This window comes from Nelusetta ayraudi, unplaced genomic scaffold (genome assembly GCF_046127955.1).
Source record: "Nelusetta ayraudi isolate G7.1 ecotype Tasmania unplaced genomic scaffold, CSIRO-AGI_Nayr_v1 ptg000169l, whole genome shotgun sequence".
Taxonomy (NCBI): domain Eukaryota; kingdom Metazoa; phylum Chordata; class Actinopteri; order Tetraodontiformes; family Monacanthidae; genus Nelusetta; species Nelusetta ayraudi.
In genome coordinates, this window is record NW_027466219.1 from 1046247 (window position 1) to 1062244 (window position 15998).

The window sequence follows — 15998 nt, forward strand, 5'->3', positions numbered from 1 at the left end:
GTACACATGGCTATAAATGTACAACCCCGAAGTACAAAGGCAGCGCTGTCCAACAGAGCGCATGCAAGCACGCGCGCACACACAAGCGTGCACGGTGCTGACAATGGCTTCCTGGACAGTCGGCTGCAGGGATGCCAGGCGAGCAGAGAAAGGCAGAGCCGGAGAGGCAGGAATGCAGCTGTAAAGACATCATTTGCATTGTGTAGCATGCAAAAAAAAAGTGGTGGCGACACAAAAATGGTAATGACGGTTAAGACGTTTAGTCACACGCTCGCTGGAGGAAGTGGAAAGCGGAGAGCGAGACGGAGAGATAGAGAGTGAGAGAGAGAAAAAAAAAACACAATAAATTTTGACATCAGCGGAAATCCTGTGAGCCGCCGCTAATGGGCCTAAAGACGGAGAAGGACACTCACCCGGCTGGGCTGCAGGAGAACGTGAAGGATAATGCATGTGCGCGCACGGAATTTACATCACACTGGCCTTTTATCATCGACGCACGCAAGGACACGTGAATGTTAGAGTGGAGGGGCGGCACGGCGGGCCCAACAGAGCACAGGGTCGGGCCGCAAGTCTTAATGTATGATTTACTCTGCCTTCACATTGGCGGCTGGGCCCAGATCCAGGGGATGTTGACCCCCAAAGTCCACTTCGTCTGATGAGTGTAAACACTAGCGTGTCGTGCTCGGTCACAGGTCTGTGTCCGCGTTGGCTAGCAAAGATGCGTCTCTGCTGCAGGGCCGCAGGGCAAGCAACCGTGACCTGGCAGGGAATTATGACACATACATAGCGGAACATGGAACAGTTTAAAAAAAGTAGGATTGAAAACTGTTTGAAGTCCGGAGGTGCAGGTGATTTCGACCGTCTTATTGCGAACTGCCAACTGTTTTTGTCGTATAAAACACGCACGGCTCCTTTGCGAAGGAGATACTGAATCTCAATGGGATTATTTCTGGTAAAAATAAAAGTGAACTCAATAAAAATTCCCCCCCCAAAAAAAAAAAAACCTCAACGCTGAAGAGGATGTCATCGTGCACGGATTGCTCCGGCGCAGAGCCGCTCTAAACCGGCAGCAGACAAACGGCGCAGCTGGTTTCCTATTCTCAGGGGTCGGCAGGACAGACTTGATGCGTTTTCGCCAGCAACACCTGAGCATGCCGCGCACGGAGCAGCGCTGCTAATGTGGGGGAAGGCTGCGAAGGGCGCGCAGACGTGGAACATGTGAAAACAGCCTTAAAGGACGCGGGTGTGAAGGAAAGGTTGGCGGGGTTACGACAACCTCATGCAGCTCCGAGACTCTCGGGGGGAGCAGAGCGAAGGGCGAGAGACAGGGACAGAAAAATGTGAGAAAGAGGCAGTTGATGCGGGACTCTGGTCCAAGCCCAACGCTGCGTCTCTGCTTCGAAACTATATCCTGACATTTCTGAGCAAAGTCTTCTTGGAAAAGCCCAAACTGTGCGACACGTGCTAGCATTAATAGGCGCATGGATGCTTCTAACCGTCGACTAATTAGCACTCTCAAGGGTTAGCGAGCAAACGCATCCACTGCTGCTCTGCCGCGGACATCAGATGTGCGACAGTGTCTCTGTTTCCTGTCCCCATCCCCCGTGGTCATTAATGGTCACCTTCTTATCTTTTAATTGGACAGAGGTATTTCTAGAAAGCTCTTTTCTTAAGGACACTGAATAATGAGAGGGCTATTGAGAGCCCCTTAATTGACCTTCAGCCTTTTCAAATCCTGTCATGAGAACCATATTGCAGATGGCGCCGGTCTGATTATAACGCCACTGCAAGCAAAAATTTTTTTTATACCCTGTTGAGACCAGAGCCAACAGAGCCAAAGTTAGCTAGCTCCGCTTCCTTATTTTTTTTAAAGGAAAAGAGAAAAGGGAGGAAAGGCAAATGTCGGGGAAGCGAATCGGGACGCAAGGACCCAATTACCACTGGCCTGCTGGCAAGGAGAGCGCAGGGGAATGTGGGGAGATCAGAGAAGGGAAAAGACCAAGATGTGTTAAAGTGTGAAAACAGCCAACGCGGTAGCGCAACTTCATTAGCGATCATATACACGGGAAGGAAGCTCTACGCAGGGCGAACGGGGACGGGGTGGAGGACTGGGCCTGGAATCCAAGTTGAAAAAAAAAGATAGAAAAAAACAACAACTTGTCACTGTGAGCAAAAACCAACCCGACGGTTTCATAAACTCGGCCGCAGTTTCAGCTCGTTAGAATCTGCGCGCACGAAATGAGAATTTAAGAGGCAGCCATCGCATTCCCTCTGTGTACAAAAGTGCACTTTTACATTATTCATACATAACTGGTGCGCCGTGGTCTCATTCGCAAGGGCTGGTACTGCATGCAGAACGGCAACAAGGTAACCAAAAATCAAAAGTGCACTTATTCAACCCGTGTATTTGTCATATTTGTCGACTTTGATCCGCGTGCGCGAGATTATCCCGAGGCGGCGAGATGGGGAGGAGAATTCCTTCAGCGATCGGCTCCGCGTCCGCCCGGGCCGCGGCGGCGAAAACGTTACGTCTGATTATAAATCAGAGGCCGTCGAAAATTGGAGGTGAGCGCAAAGATTTGTCATTTGTGGAGATGGAGGGCTGACGGCCAAGTGTGGCACTCGTCGCGCAGGCAGAATCCACAACGACGACTCAACGGAAATATTTAAGCAGGCTCGCAAGGGCGCCGCCCTGAGAGGGGTTTGCGTTAAGAGAGATTAACAAGGAAGTTTTGCTTTTAAATTCAAAATCTGATGGTTCCCTCTCTGGTAAAAAAAAGGCTGTCTGAGCGCAGCCAGTTGGAGCAATAAAATCACAACGTCAACAGGCATTAGCGTATCTCCAGCAAATGGGATGGTGTTTTATTATGTCGTGGGGCTGCTGGAGCGAAGTGTTTATGGAAATTGAACACTGCGTTCATTATGAACCGAACCCAGTTCGCGGAGCCGGGAATCCATCACCGAGGGGGTTTACGGGAGGCCGAGGAGGGCAGGTGTTAAGCGTACAAACAGCAACCCGCAGCTCGGGTTAGCCACGCGGCTAACCGACCCTGGAGTCAGCGCAAGAGCGGCTTCAAGGTTGGTCGGTCGCAACCTAGCGGTTATTTGACTTTCTGCTGCCTTACTCTGGTCAGGTCTTCGCATTCTGACCTCTGACCTCTGACATCAACCAGGCACCTTTCCTCGACAGAACTGCAGCTCACTGGATATTTTCTCTTTTTGGGACCAAACGCCAGAGATATTTATGACACTGTGAAAATTCCAGCAGGTCAGCAGCAGCAGCAGCAGCAGCAGCAGCAGCAGTTTGTGAAACACTCCGTCCAGCCCGTCTGACACCAACGGCCACATTCGCCACGATCAAAGTCACTTCAGTCCCGTCTCTCCCCGACTCTGACGCTGCCTTTGAACTTCAGCAAGTGGTCTTCACCACGCCGACATGCCTGAAAGGACTGAGTGGCTGCCATCAGTTATTTGTGTTAACAAGCCTTTGAAAATTTGACTCTGTGTGGCTCATTACCAAAGCTTGCTTTCCTCTTGACCGACCGTTTTATTCGAGTTAGCAAGTGAGCAGGAAAAAACAAATGGCGTTTTGCGCTTCTCTTTGCTTTAAAAATGAAGCTAGTTTGTAGTGACGGCAGCCTGTAATGTGAGTTCTATGAAAAACTAAAAAAACTAAAAACAACAAATAAATATATAAATAAATAATTAATATATTCCAAACATGAAACGCCATGAAAACGCTACTTCCCCATTGATCCACACTTCAAAAAGCCTTCAAAACGCATATTCATGGTTCTAGCGTTTGCCACTCTTCCTCTGATAGCCGGTCCTACGGGCCTCGATAACGATAATAACCACATGCGGAGGGTGTGTGTGAGCGGGCGCGGGTGGGCGGAGCGGAGCGGGTCAGGCAAGATTAATTGTTGGGGATGTAAATTTCATTCGTCACATGCAGATTGATGTCAATTTTAATTGAATTAAAACAACGTGAACCCTGGCCCGCTCAGAGTCCAGGAGGACGGCCGCTGAATAGTGATGAAGTGAGCTGGAGAACACTCCAGTTAAAAAAAAAAAAAAAGGGGGGGGGGGTTGGGGGTGGAGAGGTGAGCGGCGAGAGGAGAGGGATGGCGTGGGGGGCAGCGGCGGAGCGAGGGAGATAGATTAGTTAATGATGAGGGTGATAGTTGACCTTAAACTAATGAGCCGTTCTGGCCCACCCCGCGCTGATGAAACCGCTTTTACGAGCGGCAGTCCTGCCGTAGTCAACGTATAAAATGAAGCCGGATTCAGCTTACGCAGCAAATCCATCACGCTTGAAATGCAGCCGCGGCGTAAATACGGCCACTAACACCCCGGAATCAATGTCTCTGTGGCAGCGGCTTGTTTCTTCTCTTCTGTCACAGTGTGGCGGCCGTTTTTTGGGCTATCGGCCGACTGCTTTAAACCTATAGCATTGTGCTAGCTCATAGCAAGCCAGTTACCGTTCCTTCCTTTTCATATATATATGCATGTATGTATATATGTAGATGTATATGTGTATGTATACACATACATACATGCATACATATATGTGTGTATATATACACACATATGTATGTATATATATGTATATATATATATATATATATATATATATATATATATATATACACACATATATATGTATATATATGTATATGTATATATATATATATGTATATATATATATATATATATATATATATATATATATGTATATATATATATATATATATATATATATATATATACGTTACTGTTTCCAATCTGCTGGGTTCTCTCATGCTGACCTCTCTTCCTCCCATCCTTCCTTCACTGTATCACCAACTTTCTCCAAACTGGTTCCGGTACCATTCAACATCACTGTCTGGACTCCAGAGGGGGATTTTCTTTTCTTTCTTTTTTTTTTCAGCTGCTGCTGCTGCTGCTGCTGCTCTTCTGCCAAATGGGCTTTGACCTCCAGTTGAATTCAAGTGCTCGAAGTTCTTCTGTCATTTACTTTACTTTTACTTTTACTTTGCAATTACAGTATTGCCAGATAACGGTAAATATAAGAGAATTAATGGTAATTTTTCCTGACAAGGAAGAACGTTTCCCTGCGTCACCTCCCAAACACGCTGGCCGCTCCTCAAACATTAAACCATGCTGAAGCAGCCGGCCAAAAAGTCTGCAAAGAAAAAAAAAATCGTCACCACAGAGGAGATCAGCTCTTGGATGACTTCTATGTGTCAACATTATGTCGACTGGAAAGCACAAATGGACTAAAGCCAATGTGAAAAATGATGATAGCGTTGCGCCTCACACACTCATTTCAAATGTCAAATTTAAATACGAGAGGAAAAAAAACCAAACTTCAGTCGATTCAAATATGTTTTGATAGCAACAACAAAATGGATTTCCTGGCGACCGCATGAAGACAGAAAGAAAAGTCAACTTTCAAGGAGCGGCACTTCCCATCTCCGCTGTGATCCTTTCCTCCTCCCAAGGACGCGCTGCTGAAGCAGGGTGTTTTCTCCAAGGTTAGGACAGGCCGTCGAACAAAGGGCGACTCGGCGGCCTCGATGTATTCATACAAGGTGCTGGCAAACGCCGTGAAAGATGGTTTTCGGCCAAGCGCGGGGCCCAGCTCATTTTCCCTTCCCACTACACCACCGCGCCTCTTATCTCGGCCCACTCCTTCCCTCCACTCTGGGATCATATCAGGGGCTAATCGCTGCCTCCTCAGCCATCTGTCCACCTTCAGCTGGATGTACGGCCAGGAGTGAGGAGATAGAGGAGCGGCCGGGAAAAACCCAAGAGGGCCGCCTCCAATATCCAGGGCGTGGAGATCAAGTCCAGCCGCGGGGGAAAGTAAGCAAATAAATAAAACTGAAAAAGTCGTACAACGTGGGCGGCTAACGCCGTACAAGGTGACCCCTGCAGGAACGGCGAGGAATCCTTTTACCACGATGAGACCAAGTCCCGGATCACGTCCCCGTCACGCGCAAAAAATCCAATCCCGCTCTGAAACACAAGCGGACACACACACGCCTGCAGGCAGGTGAACATACAAAACGAACTCTGTCCAGTCTCGCCTGGGGTCCAACGCGGACCGGCAAGGGCAATGTGATTACAGTGAACTTCCTGACGGCCGATTGCCGAGCGAAGCGACGCCTCGGCGTGAAATCTGGGCCAAACTGCGGTAAAGCACAGCGAGCCGGCGGGGGAGGAAAATACCGCGAGCGCGAAAACCTGAAACATTTTCATTCATTTGCGGCGCCGAGGATTACAAAGCACCTGCTCTCCTCGCTGCTGGATGCTCAACGAGGGGTAATGTAGTACACAATGCCCTCCCCACCATCCCCCAACCGACTCGGGTACCTTCCCGTTCCTTCTCGCCCTCCTCTCTCGCAATTCACCGTTTCTAAGCGGTACATTTACATTGGTCGTAACCTCAATCACGGCGCTCGCGGGGCTGCACTGAAGGCGCGCGCAGACGTTCCCACAGTGAGGGTGGCGGCCGTGGTGGTGGTGGTGGTCGGGGGGTGCGGACAGATGTATAATGGGAGCGATAGATAGAAAGCGCCGCCCCCGAGGCATCCGTCAGAACAAAACGACTCCATTACAGTAAGTCAGATGGAGGCAAACGGTAATGTGCGGCGTGATAAACACCGGGATAATAGTGTGTTTATAGTCCTGGACACACTGTTTCTGCTGTGAGACACCGGCGAGGAATACTGATAAGAAGCGGCGGCAGTCAGCAACCTCTCAGTCTCGCTCCTTCTTTCTATCCACCCCCCCCTCTATCTTCTTATCGGCCTCTTTTGCACCCGTGCTCTCTTTATCCTTTTTTCCCCCCGCCCGCTCCATATGATACTGTCCCTGCTTCCTGCTTCCGGCACGCGATGGGATGGGAGCCGCCATACATCAGCTGAGCGGCGCTTTGTTTTTATCCGAGCGCGACCCTGACAGAGCTGCTCTGAGACCGCGGAGGAGCGACGCATTAAATAGAAATGAGCTCCTGCTTTGCAAACAATGCGGAAACATTCAGAGGTTGGCGCGTTTGTTTTCCATACGGCGACAGCGCGGGCCGACCCGTGCGGGAGTTTCCCAGAGTGCCGCACCCGGTTGTATCGGCTGATCATGGCGGTGTCGTCCCGGCGCCGAGGCGTCGCTCCCCGTGTCTCGGAAAGGGAGGGAAAAAGGTAAACACAAAACGGGGAGAAGGGAGAACCTGCCGGCGACATGAATAAATTATGAGCGTACACAAAAAGGCACTCTGGCTCCGCAGACGGGAGGCTGAGGTGAAGGTCCGCGCGGGGAGAAAGAGGCTGAAAAACATCTCCATCTGTTGATAACGGGTGACTTTAATCTGGAAGCGCGCGCCCTCGCTCGGGTTGTATTTTTGCCTCCGCGATAAGAGCATCTTGAACGCAGCCCGAGACGGTCTGACGGGAGCGTGAAGTAAGGCGGGGCTTTAATAATTCATTTTACACTTCTATTAACCTGGGGGAGCATGGGCGCCTGATGAAGGCGCTCTCCGATCAGCGCCGACCTGTTTGGACTCTGTGTTTATTCGCCGTCTTTAACCTCTATTACAAGAGCGACCCCCACCGCGGACGGCGGCTTCTTGCACTGCTCCAAATGGAGGCCTTGCGCCGGGGTCAGGGGGAGAAACCCACGTGCACGTGCGTGCAGGTAAACAGACACACACTCACAGCGAGTCAGGGTCGAAGCAAAGGCCGGCGTCTATTACGATATATTTAAGATCGGTTAAATTTAATGACCTACTTTATCCTCTTGCCCCATCAAATAAACTACAACATTAGGCCCTGGATCTCAGACATAGTTTGGCCTTTAGTGCTTCCCGTCCAGCCAATGTCAGTTTTAAGTGGACGGGATAAAAATGTAGATAATCCCACGCCCACTTGAGGGCTTGATTGTGCACGTTCATTAGACGGAAATGAGCCCGCGGTCTGGGCGAGCTAATCTAATTTGCCCTGAGTTTGAAAGAGCAGGTGGACCGTCAAGGCAAAAAAAAGTTCTGCAGGAAAAGAGGGAACGAGGCTTTTTGCCGCCGAGCAGTCGGCACAGTCGGCACAGTCGGCGTCCACGCAGTTGGTTACGGCACCTGTTGCAACGCTTACGAGAATATCCTCTCTCGGAGTCGCTGACATTTTCCTGCTGGTGGCAACTTTACTGTTGAATGTGTCACTAATGCAGCCTCCAACGCCGCCGAACTGGTCTGGGCTGTGCTTCGTGCAAACGCCCTCCCCTGCAGGAAGCTGCAGACATGCGGTAGCCGTCATCGCAGGGGCGGCTGCATTAATTAACAGTGCCGCCTCCTCGGTGATTAACTCTTGTGGTTTTAAGGCGCCAGAAAATCCCATGGCACTGCACAAAAATATGTGGACGCTTCACCGTATGTGTGCATGCGTCACCCGATGATTTATTAACTTCACGTCGACTGGATCGCTCAGATTTCAGCTTTTTACCCATTTATGGCAAAAGCCTCTGTGTTTTATTTCAGTGCATAAACAGCAGTTAGTGGGTACAAGGCCAAGATGCAGTTGCTACAAACTGCTCCATGGAAGACATTCAGGAGAAGGACGCCATAAAAAAGAGCTGCAGACAATCACCGTGAAAGAGATTAGCGCCTTTAGCGCAGTGGTGAGCAACGTTTTCATCAGGGCCGTACTGCACTCCCCCACGAAGACAACATTGTTCTGCCTTCCTCCTGTCCAGCTAGAGCTTTATTCAACACTATGGTGCACAGCGGTTAGCCGCAGGTTGGCCAACATGAGGCTAATGTCATCCCTGGTACCATCAGGAAGCCTGGAGCGGCTTCATCGTCTGTGTGGCTCCATTTAAAACGTCTCTATGGGATCTTCACCAGATGGATACTTGACATAAATCCAAAGGATTAAGACATGTTCTATTGGCATGCCATTGTTAACAGTGAAAACATTTAAAACATTTTCCAAAACATTGTTATTTTTCCACAACCCCATTTACCTCAAGGAAGAGAATAGAATTTTTTTGTCTACCCTCTACTCATTGACCCTCCCCCTCCACTTCCTCTTGTATATTTATATCCCCGTAAAGATTTTATTGCCACTATGATTATGGAGCTTTGGGGTCAAGCTGAGAGGTTAGGAAACATGCAGGGGTAAAGCCAAAGTACATACACCACACAGCCAGCATGGGCACTTGCCATACAGACTAAGCGTACATCATTTAGCTGTGAATCAAATTATTTTACTTCAAAATAAACAGTTTAAAAAGAAAAACTATTTTTTTTTTTTAGTCATACCTCCTTGTTGCTTGGCAGTGCATTACCAGCAAGGAAGCAGTTGGCAATGCTGAATGCTAAATTATCTTGGTGCTAAGATTTAGTCCGAAAGAGAGAGAGGAAAAGGAATAATACGTGAAGTCAGGCAAACTAACTATAAACAAGAACTAATCTGGCAAGCGAACGCACGCATCAAGGAGCAAGAAACAAGTCCATGGGACCAAAACACCAAAACATGAGATGAAACTGGAATTCAAACAATCATGTAGGGCCCCCAGGTAAAAAAGAGAAAAGAATAAGAAGAGAAATGTGACTCTGTTGATCTCATCTCCTCGGGCAGATTGTTCCACAGCCTCGGGGCCCTGAAAGTTTTCTATAATGTGAGTTGTAATTACAGGGAATGTGTCACCTGTGTGCGTCCACGTGGAAAAACGATACATAAAAAATAAAATAAATAATTCGATGTGTTGAATCTGAAATCTGCCGCATCCTTTTTTCTTATCTGGTCCCATGTTTATGGAGCCCCGGCGGGGAATGAAATGTGAGCCATCAATCACAAACGCGGCATCTCTCAAAAAGCCACTTCTCCAGATTATATTTCAAGCTTCACCCCCGCGCGCGCTCAGGTGCGTATCTTCATATTCGCCAGATGGCAAACGGCTCCGGGCCCACCTCCTGCAGCATAAAAGCAGCCGATCGGCCCCGCAAATAAACACGGAGGGAGATACTTATCAAACGCTAACATGGCGTCTGGCCGGGGCCCGACGCTGTGCAAACACACTAAGATGCTTATTAAATTGATTAATCCCCTAATTAGAGCATTCTGTTTTTATACAAATAAAACCCTAAAGAGTGTTAACCCGGTGCCGGGGGTGAATGCGAACACAAACAGGGAGCTGCAGCCGGCGTGGTGCATGCGGAGCAATCTGATACAGTTTGATGGAGAAGAAGCAGGAGGAAAAACTGCATTTGACCTTTTCATCAGGGCTAATCAGACCAGTTGACCTGGCAGAGAGCTGCAGCTCAAAGCCACCCCACCCCTCCGTCGCTGTGTCTGGTGCCAGAATCCACACACACACACACACACACACACACACACTGACAAAAAAAATGAATGAATGCATTTATATTTCCATGTAGGAGAGAAGAGGATGAGGAGGAGGAGGAGGGAGAGATGTAGGGAAGGAGAGGAGAGGAGAAGAGAGGGAGTAAATCTTCTGACCTTGGTCCTGCTTCTTTCGCTCTCAGTGTGAAGTGGGGGGGATGGGGAGTTGGTGGGGCATTTGGCCTGTAGCGTTAAATATTTCAACACGGCACGGCCAGTGGAAAAACGCTGAGTTGGAATAATGGAGGCCAGGTCACGGCACTCGCTCTCCCTCGGCCGTCGACGCGGCGGCGGGAGGGCGTGGCCTCGGCGCTCGGGGCTGTAAACATGCGCGGACTGTATAGCGACGGATGCCAATCAATAGTTTTGCACCGGCCTCATCCACACGTAGGGGAGAAAATATAAAAATCATAGCTCTTGCTATTCCAGCCTTTTATCCTCAGACAGATTTTTAAGGTCACAAAAGATTCTTTCTTTTTCCGCAGAATTTTGCTTTTATGCGACGGTGTCTTTTTGTGTAGCAGACTTTTTCAGGCGACCTTCTTCCCGATTTGCCTGAGTTAATGTAGATTTACTGAACACGGACACCGAGTGAGTTTACATGAACTTTTTTGATACTATCACATAAAAAGGGAAGGTTGCATTAGAAATGTTATGGAAACAGTAAAATATATACAGCTAGCATACTCCGTTGAGGTGGTTTTAGTGTTTTTTTTGTTAATTAATGTGTTAGTTAATGTGCACAATGCTTTGAATCACCTCAGACGTTGAGAACATTCAGCTCCCGCCACCTGTGCAGTTTGAATGCACATCTCCATAACGTGGCATTTTGCATTAACAGAATTGTCTAGACGGCCAAGGAGACCAACGTGCTCCTTGGCCTCGCTCACAATGGAAAAAAAAGAAGAAACAGCCATTGTTGATTGTATTTCCTCGAATCCTCATTCTCCTGCTGGTTTTGTTTACCTCGGTTTCTACCCATAATGTAACCTCATTCATTTGCATAGGATCACTCGATGGTAATGAGGCACTTGACCTTTTCAAAGCAAATTTTCATAACTTGTCTTTAAATTTAATTAAGTTTTATGGAAACTTGTCAGGTGTTATTTTCTTGGTTCATATGAATTTTATACGCTCGTCCAACGGTTACCTCAACCTGGAAGCTCGTGAATGCTGCTGCAGGGATTTTTTTTTTTTTGACCCAAAACCACACTGTTAAACTTCCTCACATAAGACTCGAGGGTCTATTAATGAAGCGTAAAATGAAGGGTGAAAAATAAACACGTCAAGCCAATCCGCCTAGTGTTTCTCCATCAGGAACTTACCAGTCACTGTGAGTTCGGTCGTCCGCCGGACTGAATAGCCACCGAACTGCACTTCGCAGGTGTAATTTCCAATGTCGTCTTCCTTGACCTCCTGGATGGACAGAATGTCCCTTTTCTGGACGATGCTGGAACGCCACTGCTTCGGGTGGCACTCCTGCACGCCGGAGACAGAAGAAGGAGGCCAAACTATAAACTCTGCGACATAAATCACATGGGCGGAGAAATACAGAGTGACTGGCGGTAGACAAATGGAGAGGTGGCACGGGCTGCCAGGCAAGACCTGACATTATGAAATTTAAGACCCTTCTCTGGGCTTCATAATGAATTACATCCATCAGATCTCAAATGCTCTAAGCCGGGCACAAAAGCTTTTAAACATCACTGAGCATTAGGGAAGTGGATGAAGTGGCAGGGATGCCAAGCTTGGCACTCTGACATAAAAAAGTCCATATGGTAAAATGATAAGGCTTTGCCATTACGCCGCTTATCTGATCAAGATTTATTGCACGTCTCCTCCAGTTCAGTGCTCCAGTAAAGCCACAGAGAGCTAAGAATCTTATTTACGGTGGCGTGTTCTGGCAAAAGAAGTGTTCACGCAGCATCTCGCCACGAATCCGAGTACCATACGTGCGCGCGCATGATCTTCGGTCCGGCCCCTTCGGCTCGCTAGCGGTGACAGCGAAAGGCTCGGCCGACTCCCATTCCAACGTTGCTCCCGGCAACCTTCGAATTCAATCACCGCGGCTCCGCAGTGGTCCGAATAACTCCGGGTTCCAGCACTCCCAGTCATTACCCACGCCGTAATTGAATTCTGGGAAAACCTAGAGGTCGAGCCCAGGCGAGTTAATCTACCGCTGATCTGCCTGTGATTAGTCTGGCCCGAGCCTTTCTCCTGGATGCACTTTGTTGTCTGCGGGCCATGCCTGACCCGGGAAAGACAAGAGCCCAGGTGGCCGAGGAGAGGCTGCACGCTGAATAAAGATCAGAGGCGGAAAGTGTTTGGAGGACATGCAACAATTCCGAAGGGGGCAGAGAGTGACATGGCACAATTTTCTCAATTTTTCCTCATATAAGTTTTGCGCATTATCACCGAAAAGCCTCTCCTGACTCCTCACTCTCTTTTTCCGTCTTTTCCTCCCAGAGAAAATGCTCTTACGTAATTCACTGAGGTTTGGCGCCTACATATATTATCTGCCTAACTGATCTGGAACGGTGTTTCCAACAAGGCTTTTTAAACACAAACAGCCAAGAAATTGGATAAAAAACAAACCAATGAACCACTGCGGAATATTCCACGGCCGTGCGATCACAAACACGACGCTCGCGCTTTATCTCGAGCAGATAACGAATAACAGCGCTCGGTAACGACAAAAGGCGTTGATAATCTTTCAGCCACTTGTGCGGATGAAACACAAGTCGAGAGGATTGTCGAGATCCCGCGACAACGGAGCGCTCGCTCACACTCTTGTACCCACCTTGTACCAGGTGATGTCCGGCTCTTTGCCTGGTTCCCCGTAGTCGTCGATGTCCGGGCAGAGGATGTCTTTGCTCTTGCTGAGCTCGGCCTTCTCCTTCCGCCGCATGTTGGAGTTGTAGCAGAGGTTTGTGTCGTTCTCAGCCACGGTGAGGGACATCGACACCTTCATGCAATATGTGGAGTTGCTGAGGGCAGAAACGACAAAAGTGAAATGATGTTTGATTAGAGTGAAACCGGAAATCGTCCGTCTGTGATGTCACTCTGCTCCTTCTACCTTAATGGTTTTACCGGCACGCACGTGACCTATTTTACATCATATCGTCATCACCATTGCGCTGATCTCTTCTGGAATGGCCTCAGCCAATCACCTGCCTCCATCAGAACCTTTCCTCTCTTTTATGTCCATAAATCTCTCTCGCTATTCCTCCTCTGGACCTCCTGAGCTTCCAGTTCCAACCTCAGCATCCTTCACCTGATATAGTCACTGTCCCTCCTCTCTACATGTCCACACCATCTCAGTCAAACTTTATCTATAAAGCAACTACCATGCAACATAACATTCCTGATTCTATCCATCCTGGTGAGTCCAAAAGAGAAGCTCAATATTTTAAACTCTGTCTTTTCTAAACTACAGAATGTCGCTGCTCTCGTCGCTGTTTTGTGCATTTTTTCATTTCGTTCTTGCCTGATCCTCCAGCCAGGACGAGCTTCCTCACCTCTTTCCCACACCCTCCGTTGCCGCCTTGCATATGTTTGTGGGGTTAGCAATAATGTTCCGAGCTACTTTATGGTGTCAATGAGTCACACTGATGGCCACTAATGGATCGGTGGGGGGAGCCAGCCAGGGCCAGCAATGCTAATTAGAGAAGAGACAAACGTTGATAGAGGTCTCACGAGTGACAGAGCAGAAAGCTGCTTGGTCATCACAAGATATTGGTAGCCAGCCCCCACCCGTCCCCCCCGTCGCCTAGCAGTCGCCAATGCACCAGCAGGCTGGCTTTTACCGCCTCTCCCATCCTGTCCAATACTGGATGAACTGGGCTTCAGATTTAATTCTGTAGAGGACCTTCAAATTTTAACTTTATTTGCTTTATTGAGGCACGATGATCGATTTGAAAGGTTTAACGAAGAAAAAGGGATTACTAGGGCAAAGTCGGCATTGATTCAAGGCTTGGTTTATCAATGTTTTTTGACAGCAGCGCGAGTCTCTAAGCCTTTCAAAAAATGTCAAAAGGCACTGATTTCATACTGAAGGTTAGTGGCAACACTCTGAGCCAGGTATTGCTTCCAGACAGAGATTGCCTCGCAGTTCAAACACGTGAAGGGCCCAAAAAGGCACCTTTTTTTTTTTTAGCAGGAAGACCTGGAAAACCTTGTACTTTAGTAAGTTTCTCAAGGAGAACTATAGTGAATGGAATGAAAATACAAAGGCGAAAGATGGGTAGGAATTTGGATGAATATAAGTTTGATTTGGAGAGAGCGAGGGAGTGCCAGAACCAGTGGCAGTTTTGGAAGATTCCTTTTCTTCTGTGTTCCAGTGCTTGGTGTGAAATGGCGGAGACAAGAGGTTGTTATATGAAATAGGGGCTGTGGATAAAAGTGCGGAAGAGGTGGCCGGAGCCTGAGTGTGAACGACTTCTGCGATGCTCTGTGAGTTTGGGGGAATACATTTCACTGAATGTGCTGTGGAGCAGCAGCAGCCGGCTGAGGTGCTCTGGGACTGGTTATGTAGCTTTGCTCGAGTTTGTAGGTGGTAAAAGCACATTTCAGACTTTCAGCAACAACAGGCAAATGCACCGTAGCAACAAACTGTTGCCACTCTGCTGGAAACATATGGCGATCTAGACCATCCTTAGCTGCAAGATTACGTAACACAGCCTCATGTATGCCGGCCGCAAACCTACTAGTCCACACGCTTTTGAAGGCCGTCCAGCTTCTCCGCAGCCCTACCTGACTCACTCAGCCAGTCTCATGATGGAACGTGAAGGCGTGCCTACTGCCATATGGGTTTTCATTTCTTTCCATTACATTACATTTATGGCTCGCCAGATGCTCCCATTCACTGTAAATGGCAGGGTTTCATATGATCTGCCCAAGTTATGGAGGCAATAAGGGAGACACCACTCTCATATAAACACCTCTGACCCCCTGGGACCATAAAGCGCAAATGTGACTTGCGCGAGCGCGCACACATGCTTGCTCGCACACATTCCTCAAACACAAATGTGGCTACAGGTAGCGACGAGATACAAAGGTAACAAGTTTAAAAACTGCATATTTTCAAAATAATATAATTAATAATAATAAATGAATGGCCACAGGCTGGTGTGAAATGTAGCTGGATTATAATCTTACATTACATTACTTGTCTGTATTTTCACTGACACAAACCACCAGCACCCTCTGAATGGGTTGGTGGGGATTCATTAATACCATAATATAGCATGTTTTTTTAGTCATGCATTTTCTTAATATAATTAAGAGATGACAAAGCCTCAATGACAATTGAGTGATAGAGGGTAAAGTGAATGCACACAGGAGGGAGAACGACAGGTAGCGCAACAAAAAAAAAAGCAAAGAGCAATGGGCCTGCTGCCATCACTGACTTACATATACAATATTTAAAACATGTCATATCGTCTTGGTGCTAGAATTTACATATCAGCTTAAGGCATCCACGTAAACAGATGTGCATATGTATAGATAGATATGCAACCGCGGCTTGTTGATATAATGGGAGGATGATTGGAAATGACCTCTTAGAGTTGGGCACCTGAGCCACTGAAGCCCCCTGGGAGCTGA

At 48.1% G+C, this 15998-nt stretch overlaps 1 protein-coding gene across 1 annotated transcript in view; it reads right to left on the reverse strand.

Annotated features, from left to right (window-relative positions):
- il1rapl1a (interleukin 1 receptor accessory protein-like 1a) overlaps nt 1–15998 on the reverse strand; it is a 151916-nt gene that overhangs the window by 64636 nt on the left and 71282 nt on the right. The window contains exons 4-5 of the mRNA XM_076014565.1: nt 13195–13381; nt 11720–11873 (exon numbers count right to left, since the gene is read on the reverse strand). Coding sequence (XP_075870680.1) covers nt 11720–11873; nt 13195–13381 — 341 coding nt within the window. The remainder of the gene's footprint in view (nt 1–11719; nt 11874–13194; nt 13382–15998) is intronic.